Here is a 23,776-nt window from a genome sequence, read left to right as displayed (position 1 = left end):
TACAAATGCGCTTTACACAATTGATGTGTGTATGGATTGCGATAACAGTTGTATGAGCCCCTAATAAAATGTTTTTTTAAAAAAAAAAGAAGAGTCATGAATGACTCAATAATATTTAAGAATTCAAATGTTTTATATATTTATCTCAAAAAAAAAGAAATAAAAAAGAAAATGTTGCCTCTATTCCTCAAAAGATGCAATACAGCTAGTTAATAGATCAGTAAAAGGCAGATGTTCATGTCTTGCATATTAACAATAAAATACGGAAATGTTTGGAAAAACTTGTTGAAGGAGATAAGTATCACTTTTCAGAAGTGAAGCCCAAATTACTAAGCAGAGTATGAAGAGATGATCGAATTTATTTTGAATCAGAAAGATGCAAATGAAAACAAGAAGAGCAAGGCTGTCATTTCGAGGACTATAGTATGCCCCACCCAAGCCATGATAGTGTCCGCATAGGCTTGTCAACGCTGGACACTGAATAAGACCTAAGCAGAATCGGTGCAATTTAATAAGATGCTGGCTAGGAATGTTGAAAATACTATGGACTTCCAGAATAAGCAAATCTGTCTTGGAAGAAGTGCAATCAGAGTGCTTCTTGGAAGTGAGGATGGAGAGACTGTTTTACATACTTTGGGCATGTTATCGGGGGAGTCAAGTCCCTAGAGCAAGACATGGTGCTTAGGAGAGTGGAGAGGCAGGGATAAAGAAGACGACCCTGTCGAGATGGATTGCCATATTGGCTGCAACAATGGGCTCCAACCCAGCAGCCATTGAGAGGCCGCTGGCGGATCAAGCAGGAAGTTTTGTTCGGTTGGGCACCAGGTCTCTGAGTCAGAAGGAATTTGAGGGCACCTAACAACCACCTTTTCAACCATCCGAATGGCAAAAGGTTGGCAAGGCAAGTGAGAATGAAAACTAATATACCGTATATACTTGAGTATAAGCCGATCCGAATATCAGCGGAGGCACCTAATTTGACCACAAAAACTGCAGAAAATATGTGCTAAAAACTGGGCTTATACACAATTATATATGGTATACATTCTTAGAAGAAATCTAACCGTTTGGGGGCATTCACTTATTATCCCCGTGTATTGATGAAGCAACCGTGGCATGGCATAGTCAAATGAATTGCCAATATTATCATAACTTCGGAATGGCAGCAACTACTCTATCTGAGCTTCTCTGCCCCTGGACCATAGAAAAGTCATGAGAGTATATTTGAAGTCCATGCAAGTAGCAGCAATACTGGGGAGTCCTAAAGCAGCGTGTAAGGGGTCAGAGAGTGAGTATGCACAGGTAGCCCATGTCAAGTTCCAGTTACGGCACTTGGGAACTAAGGATCCGGTGCAAATTATTGATCCTTTTTTGTCTCCATTTCTTCTTCTGTAAAATACGAAAGTAATTGACACTTAGGGATATTATAAAGGTTTGTGAAAATAATTCCTAAAGAGTGCATGGCACATATAAATCCAGCACACGCATTTATTTTTGTAATTATTTCTGCATCTAGAAGCAGAAACCATAAACATGAATGAATCTAGACCTGAGTTTGAATCACATCTCTTCTTTCTAACTTGTTGTTAGTTACCATTGAATCAAGTTCTAGGTTGCTATCCTGACAGCTTTGTCATCTTTTTTTCTCATATACTTCTGCTTATTTCCTCTGCTTTGGCTACTCTGCCTCTATGAAATTCCACAAATACACCAGGCTATTCCCTTGCCCTGGAATGCATTTTTTCTCAGAGGTCCGCAGAGTTTTTTCCTTCACATTCTTCAATTCTATGCATTCTATTTAAACGTGCAAACAGAATGCTCTGCTCTCGCCCATTTTCCAAACTCCTTGAACCTGCTCGAGGAGCCGTGGTGGTGAGGTGGTTACACCGTGGGCTGTGATTCGCATGGTTGGCCCTTTGAGACCTCCAGCTGCTCTGCGGGAGAATGCCTAGGCTTCCTATTCCCGGGAACCTTTAAGGTCTCAGAAGCCTACGGGGCACTTAGTTAGTTCTACACTGTCCTATAGCCTCACTACGGGTCAGCCTTGACTCCATGGCAGTAGGTTTGCTGGTTTTTATCGTCAGAAATAGCTTACTTGTCAAGTACCTTATCTCTTGTCTCTCTTCTCACAGTAATAAAACTTCCATGAGGTCAGATCTTAGTTGAGTATTATTTAATTATTGTATAGTGAGGATCTAGATTCGTGTCTGGCACATGGTGACATAATAAAGATTGGTTGACTATTGATTGACTCATTAGTATATTATTGTATTACTATATCTTGCGCAAGCAACTTATTTTGCTTACAAACAGGTCCGGCTCACAGGTATACAAGTATGTATCTGTGAAATTAAGGGATTTCACACTTTAGACATACAGTGAACCCTCACCACTTCGCGCTTCGACTTCCGCGGCTTCACTCTATCGCGGTTTTTGCGTAACAGCGCATGCTCTGTCATTACTGCCACTGATTGGCTCATACTGTACACGCTTGATGCCATAAATAATATAATAAATGATAATTATAACGTCCAAAATGTTTTACTGTATTTTCCCTTTTTCGTTTAATTAATTGGGTAATACAAGTGTAATGGTGACTAAAGGGTGTTTTTTCATGTCCTCTATGCTCTAACTACGAAAATATTTGATTTACAAATAAGGAATCCTACTTCGCGGAATTTCATTTATCACGGTAGGGTCTAGAACCGATTAACCGCAATAAACGAGGGTTCACTGTAGATCCATTTATAGCAAACGGAAAGGTGCATCCTCAAGAATTTAAAGCAAGACACACTCTGTCTCCTGGCTAAGACATCACGCATCTGTTTCCCAAAGGAATATTCGCATTCGGGTTGAAGACCTGTGGAGACTGGTCACACCTTTTCTTGATCCCCACATTGTAGAAATAACTGGCCCCCCCTCAGCCCCACGCTGAGGATTGCTGAGGCCAATGGGGCTTTGAATTGATGCCTCCGGCCAGGAGCTGCAGTGCAAACCCTTCAGCGGCCCTAGACCTATCCTTTCTCCTGCTCCTTCTGCATGATCGTGATTGGCTCAGGAGGCTTCAAATATGAGCTGTGATTCTCTGTCAACACAATCAGCATTCGTTGATTTTGTCCTTGCCTTTCCTTGACGATCGTCAGTCACCTCAGATTGTACTTGTCACCGGTTGCCTGGCTCATTCTTTGTCCTTCAGAGTCATTCCTGGTCTTGAACATGTATATATCCCACAAGAGCATATAGATAACCTTTGCGTTTTTCTTTCCGCTTTTGTTTTTGAAAATTATCTTATAGCTTTCTTTTTACTAGTAATATGGGATTAATAAAAAGTCAAAAACCAAACTCACTGCCATCAAAGCAATGCCGACTGAGAGTGACACACACCTTATAGGAGAGGACAGACAGCACTGCCCCTGCAGGTTTCTGAGAGCAGAAATTCCCCTCTCTCCAGTGGAGAGCCTGGTGGATTTGAACCACTGACCTTGGGATCTTCAGCCCAGCTCGTAGCCCAGGATGCCACTAGGGCTCATTGGAGATTCATAAAACGAGCGAAATAGCTGTAAAATGACGTGTTAAAAAATCCATCACGCTTGCTGTGAACAAAATGAGCATGAAGCTGAAGTACCCTACAGACAAGTAACATCATCTCCACCCAGGGAGCCGTCGGTATGCTGGGGCTCTTAGTGGGACGTTTCTAAACGTATCACCGTAGGTGAGCAGCTTCTAAGTCAGTCTAGCTGCATATTGGTTTCCTTGGACAGTGAGTGGTCTACCCTGTGTCTCAAGCACAGTCGCGCCCTCTTATTTTTCTTAGTGTTACTGACCCAGTGCTTCTCCTTTGACCTGCCACATCAGGGGGAAGAATGGTGAGAGAATGAAGGAAGGCAAGAACTGGAATTTATACCTAGAGGCCTTTTTCGTGTGGCGTTATGAGATGTCTCCACAGGGAGGCAGCACATCACCTTAGTAAGGAGCTTTTTAAAAAAAATCACGTGTCAATGGTATCATCGAAAGTACGCAAGTGCCAGACATTTGGGAGTTTGAAATTGAGGGAAGAGATGATACTCTGATCGTCTTAATCTACGACTCAGTGCCTCCCAGACCAGTTATGTATTTGAATAGTATCTCCTCCTGGACCTTCAAAACCCCTAAGAACGGCAGCGAAAACGGCTGGGAATGCGTTCGTATTAGTAGTTCCATGGTCTTGGGGCAAGTGCTATTTGATTGGAATTGTTGCTCTCTTTAACAGTCATGATGATAATCCATGCTCTGTAATCCAGGGGTCGCTCGGCAAGAAAAGTAGCCAGGTGTTTTTATGCAAACGGAATTTCATGAAAACACATTCCAACGCTTGTCTCTTTTTTCTTTTCCCTCTTCATTGGATCACAAGCTCTTCCGTTCTCATGGGAAGTTTTGTTTCTAAAAATTGCCATGCCTTCCTGGTGTCAGTCGGGTGCTGAAAGGGAGGGTGACTTTTGTTATTCGAGTCCAATGCCTGATAGCGGCTTCTGGGCCCCGTGCACAAGAGCTCTGCTCAGCCGAGCCTGTCTTCAGTAATGGAACATGTGGTTCCAAGCAGTCGCTGAATTTTGCAGCAGGTCACAAATGGTTAGCCGTCTCTCCAGAAGAATATTTACCGTTTTCACTGGTCATTTACGCCAGTCTTTCTTTACTTTTCTTCTTTAATCCCACATTACTTTTAATCTACCTTCCTTCCTAATGTTTTACAACTCTCCGGGACACATGTTACAATGGACTTTTTTTTCCCAGAAAGGGAAACAAGTTTATGGTACAGAAAACTAGAAGAACATTTGCACGTGTGAAAGGTAAAATCAAACACAGCATCACCTTGGTAAAAAGATCATGTGTCCAAAAGGGAAAATCTAGCCATTGAAAACCGCAATGCACCCACCTGAGATGTTACGACAGGTCGCAAAGAAGCTCTTTTGTGTCACAGACAGAGCCGTGGTCATCACACTGTAAATGTACTCTTTCACCACCTGGCCGTTGGCTCTTCAACGAGTCCAAAGGAATGTCAAGAAACTACTTATCAAAGGAAACTCTGTCCAAGTCTTTTTTTCTAAGCCAGTATTCTAAACTGATATTTCTAGTTTCCAATTTTAACACCCAGAGAGCTCACTTTATTTCTGAAAATGTACCAAGCCCATTTTCCGGCTTAATGTTACTTTCCTAGATGGAAAGTATGTTTAACATTTCTCCTCTTTATTTTCCTTCAAGAAATAGGTATTCTATCTTTTAGGGCACTCTGTTTTTTCAACTCTAACTACCTTTTTCTAGCCCATTCCATTTTAATGTGGGCACTGTTACATCTCTACTAAAATTAATGCACTACTAAAAAGAAGTGGGTTGGTTTTGTTGTTTATGTACACAATTTTCCATGAAATTATAACTTTAGTCAATGTGTGGTGAGCCTTCGAAAATCACACAGGGACGGGCGATTGGCTACCCCAGGTGTTGCCACATTTCTAGCACAAAACATCTGAAATTGACTCCGAAAGTCCATCTCCATCGCAAAAAACGAATTCTGTTCTACTGCTGTGCTTAATAATATTTTATGTGATCCTGCATTCTTCATTGTATTATTTTGGTGCTTTGAAACTTTTACACTAAGTATATATGGTTTAAATCAGCGGTTCTCAACCTGTGGGTCACGACCCCTTTGGGGGTTGAACGACCCTTTCAAAGGGTCACCCGATTCAGAGCAGTAGCAAAATTACAGTGATGAAGTAGCAACGAAAATAATGTTATGTTTGGGGGTCACCACAACATGAGGAACTGTATTAAAGGGTCACAGCATTAGGAAGGTTGAGAAACACTGGTTTAAATGAAATCAAAGAGCAGGGATCAAAACCATCTTTAGTGATTAAAACAGTCTGCACAACTTTTTACTTGCACAACGGTAAAATGTTGAGACTGTCTTTAATGACACTTGGGAGCCCTGATGGTGTAATGGTCACATGCTTGCACTACTAACTTCAAGGTTAACCATTCAAAGCCACCAGTCACTCCATGGAGAAGAATGAGGTTTTCTACTTCTGTCAAGAGTCAGTCTCTGAAGGTCAGCCCACAATCTACCCTCTGCTATAGGGTTCCTGTGAGTCGGCCTCCATGCAATGGCCGAGAGTTTTTTGAGTTTTCTCATGTATGCTTACCAATTTTTAAAAAATTATTTTATTGGGGGCTCGACAGTTCTTATCACAATCTATACATACATCCATCGTGTCAAGCACATATGTACATTTGTTGCCCTCATCATTCTCAAAACATTTGCCTTCTACTTTATCCCTTCATATCAGTTGCTCATTTCCCCCCTCCCTCCCCTCTCCCCCTCCCTCATGAACCCTTCATAATTCATAAATTATTATTGTTTTGTCATAAGTTACACTGTCCAACGTCTCCCCCTGCCCTCTTCTCTGCTGTCCATCTCCCAGGGAGGAGGCAATACTTAGATTCTTGCAATCAGTTCCCCTTTTCTACCCCACATTCCCTCCACTCTCCAGGCATCGCCCCTCTCATCACTGGTCCTGAAGGAGTCATCTGTCCTGGATTCCATGTTTCCAGTTGCTATCTGTATCAGTGTACATCCTCTGGTCTAGCCAGATTTGTAAGGTAGATTTGGGATCATGATTGTGGGGGGGGGGGCATTCAAGAACTAGAGGAAAGTTATATGTTTCATCATTGCTACCCTGCACCCTGATTGGCTCATCTCCTCCCACACACCTTGAGTAAGGGGGCATCCAGTTGCCTACCGATGGGCTTTGAGTCTCCACTCTGCACTCACCCACTTTTACAATGACATGATTTTTGTTCTTTAATGCTTGATACCTGATCCCTTCGACAGCTCATGGTCACACAGGCTGGTGTGCTTCTTCCATGTGGGCTTTGATGCTTCTCAGCCAGAGGGCCGCTTGTTTATCCTCAAACCTTTAAGACCACAGATGCCACATCTTTTCATAGTCGGGCACCATCAGTTTTCTTCACCACACCTGCTCATGCACACATTTTTCTTCAGCAATTGTGTCGGGAAGCTGTGCATCCTGGAATGCCAATTTAATAGAACAACGTGTTCTTGCATTAAGTAAGTGCTTGAGTGGAGGCCCAATGTCCATCTGCTGCCTTAATGCTAAACCTATAAATATATGTACATAGATCTGTTTCCCCACAGTCATATATAAATATATTTACATATGTACATTCCAGTCTTAAAACCTCTATACATACCCTTTGTCCCCTAGTCCTTTCCTCTATTTCCCTTTACTTTCCTCTTGTCCCACTATCATGGTCAGCCTTCATTTGGGTTTCAGTGATTTCTCTTGGTTATATTGCCCTTGCTGAATCCCTACCAGGCCTCTCACACCCTCTTTGCCACTGATTTTGGGTCACTTGTTGCTCCCCTGAATAAAAATTGCTTTGGTACCTGAGAGGCACCCTCCAATTTCTTAATGATAATATACGTATATTGCATTGATTGTCCATTTTTAGTAGCATGGAACAAAGCAATATTGGGCTATTTGGAACGTCTTGATTTAATTTCTTGTCTTAGACTTCTAACTCCTGAGAGTTTTAATTTTATGCCAATTTTGGTTTGCTTCCTATCCGTTTACAGAATGGTGTTCTGTAGAAAGGCATAGAGGTTTTGTCAGTAGCTTCTGCTCATCTTCATGCAAGCAACCTTGCGCTGCAGTAATGAATTGGTTCCAGCAGTCATGAGCCCTGCTTGCAGTCGGGCAGATATGACCATATGTGAGACTGTGCCTTTCAGAGACACCAAGGTTATTTGAAATCTGAAGCTGCCTTTATCTCTGACTTTAAGGAAGCTCCTTGACTACCTTTTGCTTCATTTCTGTAATCTCAGAAAGAAGTGGAAATAATGACTCCCGGGCATCCTTCAAAGAATATTGGGGAAGCAAAATGAGATCACTGAGGCAAAGTGCGTTTTGCAAAGTTAAAAACAGCACATATAATACTGCGTCTGCAGATCACCTTACCCTCAAATAAGCAGTTTATGCAGCAGTGGCTGTTCTGAGCAAACACTATCACCTTTGGCAATCCCACAACACCTGTAGCCAATGTGGCCAAACAGCCTGGTGACTACTTCAAAGGGCAACAGAAAATGATGAGGAAAACAGGTGTTACCAGAACGAAGACGAGAACCCGAATCCCAAAACGCCTCGTGGAAAAGCAGCCATCATGTCTTGCATCCCTCTCTTGGGCTGGGTGGGAAAACCTCAATTTATCTGGTGGATTTTTTTTTTTTATGTAGAAAGTAGTTTGTAAGACGATTGTCTCTGATTTTCATAAAGTATCAATTTGGAAGAAATTTACCCATTCATTCAGCAGAGAATGGTGTATTTTAAGCTTTGTTGAGAAACAGAAAATCCCCAAAGATTACAAACATATTCTTTTCTCATCAAATTAAAGCAGAAATACAGTCGATTGAGAAAAGTGGCCCCTCTGAATAAACACACACACACACACACACACACACACACACACACACACACACTGTTATATCATCTCCTTTGAAATGACATCTGTCGCAACTTCCATTTTCACAGGTGGAGAGAACTGGGGGTGGGGCGTTCTGAGACTGCCATTAGTGACCGCTGAATTGCTTCTGAATTGAGTAGAATTATACAGTGCTTGCGGACGTTAGGGGCTCCTCTTTTCTTGGGTCTCCTGTTCAGCACCTGGATAAGCTCACATTGCCTTGGTAACCAAACCAACCCCCTTTCTCTGAAAAGGATGATTGATGCTTATCGATTTACGATCGTTGGGGTGAATTGTGGTTTGTCCTCACCTTATACGAGCAGAGCGTCTCAGTTTTCTGTTTCCTACTCAAGGGCTTTCGTGAGACACACATTACAGCGGACACCTCCAGGAATACCGAGTTTTCCCTTAACATTTCAAGCTTCCTCTTACATTCCCCAGGCCTCTCTGGCACCTTTGTCCCTTTGGAGAGACTATGCACGTGTGATAATCGACCCGAGATTGGCACTGGCATTTGAAAGGTGTGCTCTGTGAGCCTGTAGACATCGGTCAAGTGTTAACAGATGTGATACGATCTCTTAAAGGTGAACTTTAGGGATAGTGAAATGACCTGGGTCTTCTCTGCCCCACCCACCCTGTACCAGGAGACGTGGTCTAACTCAGCTTGGCCTTCATTCTTCCATCTCCAACCTCTTTTAGACTTGCAGTATGTCACAGGGGTATGTATATAGGATTTATTTGACGTTTTCTTAGGGAAAACGTATTTTTCCAACATTTTAATTTAAAGCAGCAATGCATTTTGTTATTATTGTTTTCACAACTATTGAGGTTTCTTTTTCTCCCTTGCTTGCAGCCCCCTGAGTACTGTGGCTGATCTGGATGAGGCTGGCCAGCGTGACAGTGCCTCGCGCCTTACAGTGCAGATGGGAAACACCTACCAGTTGGGTCGGTGATCTTTTTTTTTTTTTTCAGGTTTTAATTGCCCTTTTTATTTATTTTTTAATTATTTTATTAGGGGTTCGTACAATTCTCATCACAATCCATACATCCATCCATTGTGTCAAGCACGTATGTACATTTGTTGCCCTCATCATTCTCAAAACATTTGCCTTCTGCTTTAGCCCTTAATATCAGTTGCTAATTTCCCCCCTCCTTCCCCCCTCTGCCCTCCCTCATGAACCCTCCATAATTCACAAATTATTATAGTTTTGTCATAAGTTACACTGTCCGACATCTCCCCCTGCCCTCTTCTCTGCTGTCCATCTCCCAGGGAGGAGGCAATACTTAGATTCTTGTAATCAGTCCCCCATTTCTACCCCACATTCCCTCCACTCTCCAGGCATTGCCCCTCTCACCACTGATCCTGAAGGAGTCATCTGTCCTGGATTCCCTGTGTTTCCAGTTGCTATCTGTACCAATGTACATCCTCTGGTCTAGCCAGATTTGTAAGGTAGAATTGGGATCATGATAGTAGGGGGAAGTTATCTTTTATCACTCACTCAGGTTTTGAAACTACTCGTGTGATGACTGATGATCATGTAAACAATACATCATTATCTTCATCACAGCACAAAATAAGGCCAAAAATCCATCCTTGTCTTAATGAGTCAACTCAAATGCATGGCATTCCTATCTGTACAGAATGGCACTGCACCTCAAAGGGTTTCCAAGAACAAATCTCCCGTCCTTTCTTCTGAGGGGCCTCTGGACAGGTTGGAACTGCCAACCTTCCAGCTAGTAGTAGAGCAGTTAACCATTGTGCCACCTAAGGGTGCCTGGCAGAAAATAAGGGAAGTTCATTTATTAAGTGATATGATGCTGCTTTATTTTAGTTTCTTCCTCTGCAAAATCAGATCAACACCCATTGACTACTTTTTCACTGTCTCAAATGCTAAGCATTTTACTTCATGTCAATCACCTTTATTAGCTATGTCTGAATTAAGAAGTTCATTGAATATTTATGGGTGACCTTGGAAAGTTGTTTGGCAGACTGATGCCACTCTTGAGTAGTGGAACTCAATGAAGAGGCTGCTCACGGAAGTTTAATCCAGTAAAACCAAACAATGTTGTTGATGGGTGGAAGGAAAAGCTCCGCAAGGCAAACGATTCCGGTCCCCTGTTGACAGAGATGTTTATCACATACCACTGAGGTTTGGGGATTTCGAGAACAAAGAGCTTTGCACCTGCCGCTATGCTCCCAGGTAGAGCTTATGGCAAGTAGCTTTTTCCCATTCATGCTTCCTCGTAGACCTACTTGTTTTCTCTAGATGCAGACCTGCCCACTCTTATCTGAATCCTTTTATAATTAGTGCTATGTGGAAATTCCACAGAGACTTACCTAGGGCCAGAGACAAACCCTATGGGGCAAGGTTGTCCCATCTGTGGCCAGTTAACCCAGGGAAAATTACAGACCATCAACACGTCCCATTAAACCTTGTAGCCAGTTTTCTACAGTAATCCCCAAGACGACATGGATTAGTGGGCTCCATAATTAGTCAATCTTCTGGTATTTTCAGAGTGCCAGGGGTGGACATCTATTATTTCTGCCAGCCAGTAAGTTTTAATACTCCTGGTAACTGGACCCAGCTTCACCATTCTGGTGAAATGGACACTGGTTTCAGAAACAGGAGAGTGGCTGAGTTCAAGACAACTTATAACTCTGGTCAAACCAATGAAAGCCTTTGGGATTTGATCCAGGGAATTTTGTTCAGGTTACTGGAGAAACCAGTCAGACCCTGAAGTCTCAAGTACTGGGGGGTTTGGCTGGGGCTTGCATACGGGAAAGCAGAGCCGAACAAGAGGGAACAACTGAATCCTGATGTCACTATTTGTGTCCTAAATTTAGCCAATCACTCAAAGTCAAACCACATTTGGGTCACATTTTCTCCCACCTGTCACTGATAGATTTTAACCCTTTGATGCCAGTAATTTGGGGTGCACTTGCCAGAGCAGTTTGTATCACATGGCACTAATACAAAACCAAACAACACTCACTGCCATAGAGTTGATACTGACTCACAGCAACTCTGCAGGACAGGGTAGAATGGCCCTTGTTTCTGACAATGAAGCCACGTCTTTCTCCCAAGGAGCTGTTGATAGTTTTGAACTGCTGACCTTGCTGTTAACAGCCCAACACATAATCACTACACTACCAAAGCTGCTGTCATCAATACAGACCAGTCAAAATGTGAAGTCCTGTGCTTCTTCTTCATTTGGATATATTTTCATACCTATTTTTTTACATTAACAGGCCAAGCTGTCCTGTCAGCTTTAGAAACACTAAGTGTCAGTGCAAGTTAGAAAAGTAAATCTAGAAAACGCTTAGTATAGATGTAGTATTTTCCTGCAAAATTTTATGTGAATAGTTATTTTACATTTGAAGTCTTTTATGCTTGAAAAATCATTTTTAATTGTTCCATTATCATCTGGCTAATATTCAAAACACTATCTCCACTTCCCTGGATGTCTGGATTTATTTTGCACGTGAGAGGCACTCTGTGGGCTTTGGTAAAGAGTCACCTGAGCCCACACAATGCAGTACTAAGCAGCAGAATGAAGAAGGGGAAAAATTAGTCAATCATCAGCATGCTATGTCTAATTAATTTCTCATATTCAACCCAATAATGTTTGCTGCATCTAATCACATCTTATATTTTGAACACAATTATTCTACTTTACCTGAGTAATGATAGATACCAAATATGAGATAGCAACCTGAATATAATTAGCCACAAAAAAAGTAAGGGAAAACAGACAGTATATTTATTAAGATAAAACACCACTTACCATATTTTCCTCATCAACTACTGGGACAAAAATACAGAAGAAAATTCAAACTGAGAAGAAATACAAAAGCTTCTCAAACTGAGAAGAAAATTCAAACTGGAAGAAATACAGAAGAAAATTCAAACTAATTCGAATTAGAGTGTGAATTCTATTTTGAATGCCTGGGTAAATTAAGTTTGAGAGAGGTAGTCAACATCCTTGAATCTCAGGATTTCTTCTATATTTATAAGTCCATACATCAGAAAAGTGCTGTAACGATTAAATGAAGTAAAGTGTTTTCACTGATTTTTCACACATTATGAAACCCTGGGCCAGTGTCAGTTGTTCTAATATCCTTGGTCTGTCACTCTCCTGACTACCCTCCTAGTACATGATTCCTCCACGTTACACATCCTGGTCCTCAGCCTCCCTTTGCAAGACACTTTGGGGCTCTTCCAGCTGCCACTGGGCCTGAGAGCCCACGTAATCCCTCCATCAGTGTCTTACAACTGACCCTGGACACAAGACTCTTCAGAAAGGAACATATTGTCTCGCCCACCATCCTCCCCAAACCTGCACGAGCAGTAGAGAGATGAATCTAGAGAACATTCGGGAAAACATGACTTGACAGTGATGAGCAGAGGAGGGCTCGGAAATGGGGAGGAAAGGAGTCATAATCCCAAAGTCTACGAGAATAAAAAACCCAGGTGCCCTAATAAGGAAGCCCGGAGGTCGTCCAGTCATGAAACCCTGTGCAGGCAATGGGATCCTTTCATGGTTTTCTTGTACCCAGTGTCCACTTTATTTCAATTGGCCAATAAAACACGACAGGACCCAAAGGTTAGATGACACATTTATGCTATTGTTTCTGGATGTGACTAGATTTTACCGTATCACTAAGAATAGAAGTCTACCACAGCCGTCTAAGTGAAACATCAACTAAGTCCACATGGAAAAAACAATCAGCCTTGGGGATCCATGGATCATAAATAATATAATCCAAATCTAAAGGAGGGAATGATATCAAAGCTTAAATTGTGAACGCCTGGTTTGCAGACGTCTTTGGATGACAGTGGAAGCCCAAATTGTGCTTGCGGGTCCGCGCATGGATTGACTCTCAGGTGATCACAGTTGAGGGATGTGTCTAGCCCTGGTATCAGACAGAGAGCATTGTAAAGTCGATTGTGGCCAACACAGTTAGGTCAAAATGCAATATCTTATCACTTGATCTCCCTTTTGACCCATTTTAAAGTTTTTCCAGGTTTTTTGTTTTGTTGTTGTTGTTATTGTTGTTGTGAAGGAGAAATACACATGCAGTAACCCCCTGGTGTGAATCCCCTCTGACCATGGACTGGTGACATGGAAAGTGGACTGTTGCAGATGCAGTTAGGTTAAAATTTAGCTCCCTTATGACCCATTTATGCTTGTTTTAGGTTTTAATATTTTCTGCTTTCTTTTTGATTGAGGTTTTTCTCTGTTTTACTTGGCTATTGTGGTTAGTTTTTGTCTTTGTTTTTTGTACGTTTAATGTTTTTTCTGTATATGAAGTCCAGGACAGGTAAATCTATAGAGACAGTAAGTGGACTAATGGTTCCTTGGGATGGCAGAGGAGGTTGGAGAGAATACGGAGCTAATATCAATGAGTACAAGAATGAAAAATTGTTCTGAAACTGATTGTGGTGATGATTGTACAACTTTTCTTGATGAGGCTGAACTAGTAAATTGTATGATATGTGAATTATATGCCAGCAAAACTTTGGGGGGGCGGGGGGAAGAAAGATAAATGGATCCAAGAAACTCAGGGAAGAAGAGGAATAAGTGATAGTACATCCCTTAAGGGGATTTCAAAGGATGAATTGAAACCAAATGTGTATGAATTGCTGGATGTAAAACCTCTTCTGTAAACTTCCACTCAATTCCCAATAAGAAGTTAAAAATAAATAAATAACATGGGGGGGAGGGGAGAATAGAAGCAAGCCTCCCATGATATTCAATACAATTTCCTATTAGTTATGGAATGAGTAGCTGAGGGATTTTTTTTTTTTGGCCTGGACTATGATTAAAGAGGTACCCAGTTCTTTAAAAGCACTGGCAGCAGGCACCAGGACAAACAAGCGATTGGTAGCATTTTTGCTGCCAGTTATGCCTGGCATCTCCCCCAAGTCCACAGCATTTTCCTCCAGCATCAAAGCCTCTTTTCAAATGCATAATCCCTGAGAAGGACCGAGTATCCAGTTAGCAAAATCATTTTGAGATTATTTGGATTTGCTTCCTAATCTGTAGTGGGCAATTCCAATTCAGATTAGTAAATACAATCCGTGCTGCCCTTCTGCTCTCCTGCAACCACCAGGATTGTTTCAGTCACCAGGGCCCTTTTTGCCAACTGCTGATCTTTCTTTCTTTCCAACTTTCACTTTCCGATCCCCAATCACGATCAATGCATCTTGATTTCATATTTGATCTATTTCAAACTGCAGAAGTTGGTAAAAATTGTCCAGTGAAATCCGTAGAAATAGCAGCGGAATATTTCCTAATCTAGTGGCACAAGGTGAGCTGCCCGTGTTGGAAGGTGCTCCAGGCACGGCTGGAGAAGAGCTGCCTTCTCACATTCCGAGAGGTGATCTTAAGGAGGTGACTCTAGTAACGCTTTCAAGAACTCTGGTTGCCAATGAGCACAAGTCAAAACGAGAAAGAAAAAAAACACAGTTGCAAAGATTCATTAGTAACAGGAATGTAGACCGTACAGAGCATGACTGTATGCACATTGGAAGTTGTCAACAGGAAATGGAATGCTTGGACACAGATGCCTTACCCATGTGGGAGTAGAATGGACTGGCATTGGTCACTGGGACTCAGACATTCATGCTATGCCAGGGATGACAACGTGATGAGGAATGGCATCATAGTCACCATCAAAAAGATCGTTTTCAGTCCAGTGCTGTCTGCGATAGGATGAGGTCCATATGCCTACATAGAAAAGCCAGCGAATGTGACTATTATTTGAATTTATGTGCTAACCACTAACGCCCCCCAAAATGAAGAGATGGGAGATATTTACCAATCCCTGCAGTATGAGTGGTGGACCTCCCCCCAAAAACTCATCATATTAAAGATTGCTGCCACTCCTCTAACTTGAACATGCCACATGCATCCTTATGCCCTGACAGATAGAGTTCCTAAAAATAAACCCTTATTAAAACACAGGGACACTATTAGAATCCAATTCTAAGTACTTCTTGATCTCATTTCTTCATCCATGTCTCTTCTGCAAGTAATGACTGGCGGGCCCTGGGCACTTGTACATGTAGCTTAATAACATGGTCACATAACCAGAGTGGTGATGAGGCTAATGAATGTGTCTAGGAGGCACCAGTAAGACTTTTGGAGTGCACAGAAAAGCAGGCCCAGCCAAAGCTTTTGCTGTAAACATGGACTGTGATTACGAATATAGAGCTCAAGTTAAATAAACCTGCATCTGCGCTCTACCACGGTGTGCACCTGGATACACTTCTCAATGCATTTAAACCTCTGAAAATTCGTCTTGTAAAAGCATTCATCACCCTGCTAATAATTAAAAGCATATTTGTAATGAGGAGACCTGTGGGATTAACTTTAGATTTATTGAGAGAGTCTATAAGGTAATAAATACAAAATATTTAATATAATGCCTGTCATGCTCGGTAAAATACATGATATGTATTGTGATAATTGTCTAGAAAATATTTAATTCCATTTCTATTCTTATACTTCTAACAGGAACAATATAAGCCCTGCTAGCCCTGCTTCCTAGTTTACTGAGGAGAAAGGCAAGCGTTAAGATCAAGTGGAAGGTTAGGTATAATCTAAAGTTATTAGGAGCCAGGAGAGCAATGGGGCCTGGTGCCTTGGGATTACGGAGAAGAGAGTAATTGCTGGGCCCTGAAGGGAAGTGGAAGTATACCTGGAGAAGCAGACATTTGAGCTGGCTTTGAAAAATGGGACGTGCTCCTCAGACAAACAAGATGGAGAAGGGCTCGTCCTTTGAAAAAGAAGCAAACAGTGGTCATGAAGCCACCTACAACTCCTGATGACAACTACCGTGTCACACTACAATGTGCTCGGTAGGGTTTTCAGTGACTAATGGTTTCAGACATAGGTCTTTCGACTGACAGGCCTCTGGGTGAATTTAAACTTCCAGCATCTTAGCCACTTGAACACGCTGGGACACACCCACGGCCCTGGAGTGGATCCTGCTTGAGGTGACCTTCGATCGGGTGGTGGGAACCCACAGGGAAAGTTCTGCCTTATCCCCTGGGGCTGCTATGAGTCCATCCACTTGATGGCAGTGAGTTTGGGTTTGGGTTTACATAGTTAGAAAGATGTTGAGACTTTGAGGTAGGTCCCTAACTGTAGGCAAGGGAGGAAGAAATTCCTTATGTCAAACCCCAATAGGACTGAATACCCATTTTTGTAGTGTGGGAAATGCATGGATCCATCATCTTCTTGTCCCTTCCAGAGAACCTGACTGGAAACTGTTTGTTTTGGTTTTGCCCTTAGATAAGACTTCTTTTTTCCTTTTCAAATGTCTCTTCATGTTTGAATTTTGATTAACACGTGGGCACAATGGCTATGGTTTGAAATTACTCCTTTGAAAGAGAGTCTGTGTTTTCAGGTCCTACACAACATTTTCCTGTGGCTGCTGTGAACCACATTTTGAAGGATGTGTTAACGAACTATCTTCAAGAGGAGATATATGAACCAGAATTCTGTAGACGAGTGACTAAGACAATTTCTGAGGTATGTGTGAGTTTTTCCCAATATTAATATCTACTGAAAGCACAACCATCCCTACTTCTTGATGAAAGGAGCTTATTTACAGTCACAGAAAATGCCTATTTATATTAAATAAAAGATTTGCTAGGCCATATCCCATATAGTGCATGTATATGTGCGTGCGAGAGAAAACTTTTGGGTAAGCGATTATTATGTACACAATTTGCATGTATTATAAAGAAGATGTATAAAACTGTCTTGTTTACTTACAAAAAGGATGGCCACAAGCCAATATGTTAATGAGCTCCTCGTTCTTCACCATTCTTTGAATACTAGTCAAGATACTGTGGTCCTTACATGCACTGCTAATTTTATCAAGTAAAGGATTGGTCTTTTATCTATCTAGGTTTTGTCCACTTTCTTTTTTGATTAAAAAAAATCTTAATAAAGCATTCATGACAATTCATGTGACATCGAAGTCCTGTGTGAATATAGCCCTGGACTCTGAATGACCAGACAATGTCTGCCTAACTCTGAACCCAGCAGTCGTTGAAGAGAAGCCAGCTTAATACAGATTTCCCAAGAATTTTTAAATCTGTACTCTGGATGATAAGTATTCTGTTGTGCCTTAGAAAAGGTAGATTTATCGCCCCTGATTTCCCAATCCATGGGAACAGTCCTTGAAGGAGATCAGAACCAGGGATCAACAACAATTAGTGAAAGCATCAACAAGGCATCGTGCAATGTGAAATCCCCCCAATGGGTGACAAAGATTGAGATGTTGAAGTTCCAATGTGGCTAAAAGGCTTTTCTTCCCTTTTTCACTGGTAGGTGATTAAAGCCCGGGTCAAGGCTTTAATGCTCCCACGGTATAAGCTCCTCGTGAGTATTCACATTGGACAGCGGACCGGTCAGAGTATGTTCATTGGAAGCAGATGCCTGTGGGATCCGAAAACTGATACTTTTTCATCTTACGTTTTCAGAAATTCTTCTCTCTTTGCTCTTGCCAATGTCTATGCAGTTTACTTTGAGTGACTGAAAATAAGAAATCTACTTCTTCGTTATTTTGGTTTTCAACGACAACTTCTGTATTGACAAAAGTTTCACTGCCCTTAATTTGGAGAATGAAACAAGGTGAATATTCTAAGCAATGGGAAGCCTTGGGACTTCTTGAGACTCTTGTATGGATTTCGGAAGAGAAGGATGGCTTAAGATGGAATCTTTTTTCCCTAAATCAGGAATCCCTGGTCTTTTTTTTCACAGACATGGGTTCTTATTATATGTTGCATTTGGAACTGATTTTTTAACGTACTCCTTAATTAGAGAGTTGGGATTTCCTGCATTATCCTTTAATGAAGTTAAGTTTTTAAAAAATATATAGCTATGTATGGTTTTATGCCCTGCCCAATAAATGACAGTTGAATTTTCAACATGGTGTACACAAATGATAAATGATAATATGTTTCAGTGCCGCATATAAAAGAATACTGGTTTTCATTTTGTACTTAATAAATTGAGCAGCATTCATTAACTGCAATTATTGTTACATGTGCCTGACAGTTGAAACTGCTGAGGTAGAATTAATGACTTCATAAAAATTATCTCAGTCCCAAGGGGCAGCCGGCTAAATCAAGAAGCTCTTGTGGGTTGCCTGCACTTTACAAAATTGTGAGGGAACTGAACATTGGTTCTTCAATAATGGAGACTATAAAGTGAACAAAGGCTTTTTAGGGCATTGAAGCAGACGTTGTAACATTAAATATGCATGAGGCTAAATAGTAAGTGTATCTGTAACACATAAAATCATGTATCACAAACAGACCCGGTGTTTGATAGATACACGGCCCATTGTCCCTTTAGATCGGCTTCCCTCGGCTAACAAACTTCTGTACAGAATATATGGTTGGCAGTTTCCCAAATAAAATATGTGCATTTACATTTTGACCCGATGAGTTTAATCCTAAAGTGACCCAGTGCAGTTTTAAACAGATGCCACTAAAATTTACAGGGCGGGAGTGCTTTCTTATTCTGCGGCGGACGTGTTTTGTGTCATGGGTCATTTCCTTTTATGGTGCTTTCAACTCCAGCGCATGGGAAGTGCCAGTCTGTGTTGTTCTTGGATAGTCAGTGGATGGCTTAAAGGACATTGCCTAAAGGTCAAAGTCAAGTTAGGCACATATGGAGAAACTTACTAACACTCTAGTCTTAAGGGAAAAGCTACATGCATTCACATAAGCAAATTATACAAATGTAAAATTGGTCAGTGTCTTATCAGCCATAAAATTCAGTGGTATCCTAGTCCCCGCGTCCCCCAAACAAAGAACAGCGGGCAGTCAAAATGTATACTTCTTACATCCTTTTCTTTCTGCTCCTCCTGTCTTCCTAAGTGGCTTTTGTAATAAATGAGTCCATTTTCTTTCTTTTTGTTCCCTGTGAGTACTACAGTGGAAATACAACTACGTAATGATTTATCCAGACCAGTATTCAGTCATCTCTCTAGGCCAGTTTTGAATCTGGATTGAGTCCCAAGTAAAAGTAGATGGAATTCATTATGCGTCTGTGATAACCCTCTCTCAGAACAGTAAGGGTAATCATAAGACAATTTTACATGAACAAATCAGATGAAAACACTGTGTTAGTATATAGGAACCCCATTATTAAAATGACTTTATTTTTCAGAGTTCTAAGGTCTAATCAGTGAGGTAATCTCTTACCATATGTTTTGACTGTGTTAGAAACCAAAACCTAAAACTCTGATGGCAGCAGCGTATATCTGCAGGAACATTTTGCCAGCATATTATGATTTCCCATAACTCAGGTAGTCAGTGATGAATTATAGCAATTACCCAGTCATAGAATCTATACAGTGAAACTGTAACTAACTTGAAGAATGTTGGCTATCACTCAAAGCCTTGTGATAGGATTTTTTACATAAATGAGGCAGTAATTTCAGGGAATTAAGTTGTTTTACTTTGGAATATCAAAACTTCCCGGTATGCTTCCCTCTCAAGGGGTGTCATTTTTGTCTCAGGACAAAGTGCCAACTTTTGTCCCAAGACCTGCTGACCCCACGTCTACTTGGAGACTGCGCTTGCTGTCCCTTCTCTGAATGTCCCCTGCCATTTACGACAACTGTGCTGACCTTTCCATGTCAAACTCAGGCCTCAGCTTTCCTACCTCACTCCGTCTATTCGTTTTCTCCTGTTCTCCTCTCCCTTCTCCCTCGCAGAGGGGCTCCTTACTTCTACCAGCTAATTTTAAAAAATACTAATATAGTTTAAAAACACCTTGAGTACACGGACCACAAACTGTGACTGCACCTAACAGTACCTTTTCACTAATCTTCACTTTTAAAGCAAAACCCATGTGTATTGCACTACCTAAAGCTACCAGATACTAGTAATATGCAGTTTAGTATTATGTATTACTGTTACAGATAATATTCATATTCATTTCAAGCCTAAGGGGCTAGGATCCTATAGAGGTGATAAGAAAAGGATACAAGTTACCAGAGAACAGGCTAGCATATGTTGTCATGAGAACAATCCAGAATGCTTTATTTCATTAATGGACTCATGAAAGGCTTCGTGAAGGAAGTAGCATTTAATCCCGACATGGAGGGCTTGCATACAATTACAACACAGAGGAGTTCCGAATAAAGGAGGACGTCTAGACTGCATAGACTGTAAGACTCGTGAAGGGAAGTGATTAGACTGGATGGATACACAGTAACCTGACTACGGAGCTAAGAAAGGTGCCCCCAGACCACAGATAGCCACTGACGGTTTTACTCGGTTAAGAGTGTAAATGAAGTGAATCTGTAGATAGAGAACGAGCAGAGAGACTACTTCAAAGAGGAAAAGGGCAGAGAAAATGGAAAGGCGTGGAGACAGTTTGGGCGTGATAAGGCCAAATTCTACACACCGATGTGGCGGGAACGGAGGTCAGAAGTGCCTTCCCGGCAATATGACAAGGCATTTAGAAGTTGCAACTTGGGGCGAGTTGCAGCCCTGGAGCTGGGGCTTCAGTCCCCATGGGCTTGCTGGAGGGCGCTGGTTTGATCTGGTTGGAGAGCTGCGTCTTGAGCTCCCACTCACTGGAGAGCTTTCCCGTCATAAAGCGGAGCCCCTGCAGGGACCTACCTCACAGGGATTGGGAGAGAACGCAATACTGCTTCCGGCCAGTGCCCACGAGGGAGCCCTCACTGACCGGTATGGCTGCCAGGTGAAGGCGGAGTCGAAGTAACTAGGAGACCTTTGACCCCTTTAGCAAGAGTAAGAAAATCAGTAGAAAGAATTTGAGGATAACGTAGTAAGTGTGCCTTTGCACTTGTTGAGTGTAAGTTAATAATGGGAATTTCAGATGGAAGTAGCCTCAGGCAGCTGGACACGGAAATCGAGAGCTACAACATCAAGGTGAGAGATGAAGGCTTGGCAGTCGGCCACTCTGAGACCTAACATCATTCTGCTTTATCCATTATTTATTAGCAGAAGCTTTAGCGACTAGAACCAGGATCTATTAGCAAATTACTGAAAACCCAGTTTGCTCAGAGGACATCAGCATAACCCTGCCCCAGAATCAATAGTAAAAGATTCCCACCTGGATTGTGATAAGAGTTGTATGAGCCTCTAATAAAATGATTAAAAAAAAGAAGAAAAGATCCCCCACCACCACCACCACTTAAAACAAAAATCAAACATTAATTTCTTTCTTTTTTCCTTCATTGTAAAATTTCGACGTGGTCCATTTCTGTCATCAGAAAGCACAAGCTATGTAAAGTTCCTCTTAACAATGTGCTTGCATCTTCCATGGAAGCGTCAGTGCTGCGCTGAGCTGTCATTGTTAGTAAGCAGCCTGCAGTGTTAGGAAGCTCTTACAACAGAGGCCCGCAGATTATACACGGAGACTTAAGCACTACTTCAAGTCATTCATTTTGTAACACTCCTAGGAATTATACAATATGTTCGAGGGACGTTTTAAATGACAGTCAACAAATTAGAGCCTTCAGCGCTACCTTTATAAGGGAATTGGCACTCTCCTTGCGGCCCGATTCAACCTATCTCTAGTTTCAAAAAAGGCATTAAGAAAAATCAATACTTAAGTAGTCATCGACCATCAAGTGTGTGGTTTTGCTTCAATAGTTTTCAAGGCATGGCCCACACCCACGACCTCTGGTTTTTCTCTGCTACTGGTGTCACGACTCGGACTGCACCCAACGTCCTTGTCTCCTCGCGGCTCACTTTCACGAAGGGCAGGAGCAGGCCCACCACCACCACACCTGGGAAACATTTCAAGAGCCGAATTCCACCTCAGCTCCCTCCTGGAGTCATTTGACAGCAATCTAATGGCGTCATTTGGGGGAAGGCACAGGTTTGATATCTTGTTTAGTTGCCAACCTTTGTTTGAGGTGTGCCTTTGGGAAGTCCCCCCCAACATAAGCATGATTATAATTACGGACATTACTCATGCCTTTGCTTCAAGGATTGTACGTGAGGAGTTGGTAAGATGTCTGACTCACAGGTGTAGCTTGCCTTTGACCTTTGTCTTCTGCTTGCTAAAATGATACCTATGGTTTGAGTATGGATGTTTGTCGATTGATTGCTTGTTCACTAGGTTTTATTTTTATTTTCAAATTCTGCTCATCCTCATAATGTGATATCCCAGATTGCTTTACTTTTCTTCTTCCATGATACAAATATTTTCAAGCCATTTTATTAGGACATAATCCAAACAGCATACCATTTGATAGTTACAGTCTTGAAAACACAGAGGGTCCCTACGAGTCAGCATTGACTAGAATGCAGTGACAGGTGTATGGTGGGGAAGGTGGAGCAGGCATAATAAGGAACTGATGTCAAGGAGTAAAAGAAAGAATAAAATGTTCTGAAACTGTAGTAGTGATTGTGCAACACCTCTTAGTATGACTGAAAATTACGCTGGCAGCAATGGTGCAATTATGCTTGATCTAATTGATTGTTATAATATTGATAAGAACTCCCAATAAAATGAAAAAAAGGGAGATCAAAGGATGAGGTTTTAACCACTCAAGTCAGATTTATCATTTTAATTAACTATAATCATCTCTACAGTATTCTCTGTCTAATATCCAGGCTATTCCAATCCCTCAATTATGATCAGAGGGAAATCACCAGAGGTTTATTGTAAGTGTAGGATCCATAAATGTATTTTGGGCTTCCACTGTCATCCTCAGCCTTCTGCAAACCAGAATTTCGCAATTTAAGGTCTGATACCATTCCCTCCTTCGGATTTAGATTATGTTATTTACAATCTTTGGATCACAGATGTTGGTGTGCATCTTCCATGCAAGTTTTAGTTGATGTCTCACTGCTTGTTTGATAGATTATTTTTCTTCACAAAAACTTTTTTTAATCATTTTATTAGGGGCTCATATAATTCTTATCACAATCCATACATACATCAATTGTGTAAAGCACATTTGTACATTCATTGCCCTCGTCATTCTCAAAACATTTCCTCTCCACTTAAGCCCCCGGCATTAGATCCTCACTTTTTCCCATCCATCCCCGCTCCCCCCTCCCTCATGAGCCCTTGATAATTTATAAATTATTATTTTGTTATATTGTACCCTGTCCGATGTCTCCCTTCACCCACTTTGTGTTGTCTGTCCCCGAGGGAGGAGGTCACATATAGTTCCTTGTAATCGGTTCCCTCTTTCCAACCCACTCTCCCTCTACCCTCCCAGTATCACCACTCACACCACTGGTCC

At 41.6% G+C, this 23,776-nt stretch overlaps 1 protein-coding gene across 2 annotated transcripts in view; it reads left to right on the top strand.

The window, feature by feature from the left end:
• Positions 1-18,964, top strand: part of DYNLT5 (dynein light chain Tctex-type family member 5) — a 36,353-nt gene extending 17,389 nt beyond the window's left edge. For both annotated transcript variants that reach the window (XM_045292123.1, XM_013003899.2), the window contains 3 exons: positions 9,365-9,456; positions 16,928-17,052; positions 17,860-18,964. In XM_045292123.1, the coding sequence (XP_045148058.1) occupies positions 9,365-9,456; positions 16,928-17,052; positions 17,860-18,063 (421 nt within the window). In that variant the 3' untranslated portion in view covers positions 18,064-18,964. The remainder of the gene's footprint in view (positions 1-9,364; positions 9,457-16,927; positions 17,053-17,859) is intronic.
• The last annotated feature ends 4,812 nt before the right edge of the window (positions 18,965-23,776 follow it).

Source organism: Echinops telfairi, unplaced genomic scaffold (genome assembly GCF_000313985.2).
Source record: "Echinops telfairi isolate 266 unplaced genomic scaffold, ASM31398v2 ScPeMD7_443;HRSCAF=831, whole genome shotgun sequence".
In the NCBI taxonomy this organism is placed as follows: Eukaryota; Metazoa; Chordata; class Mammalia; order Afrosoricida; family Tenrecidae; genus Echinops; species Echinops telfairi.
This window is presented reverse-complemented; position numbering and strand designations above follow the sequence as displayed.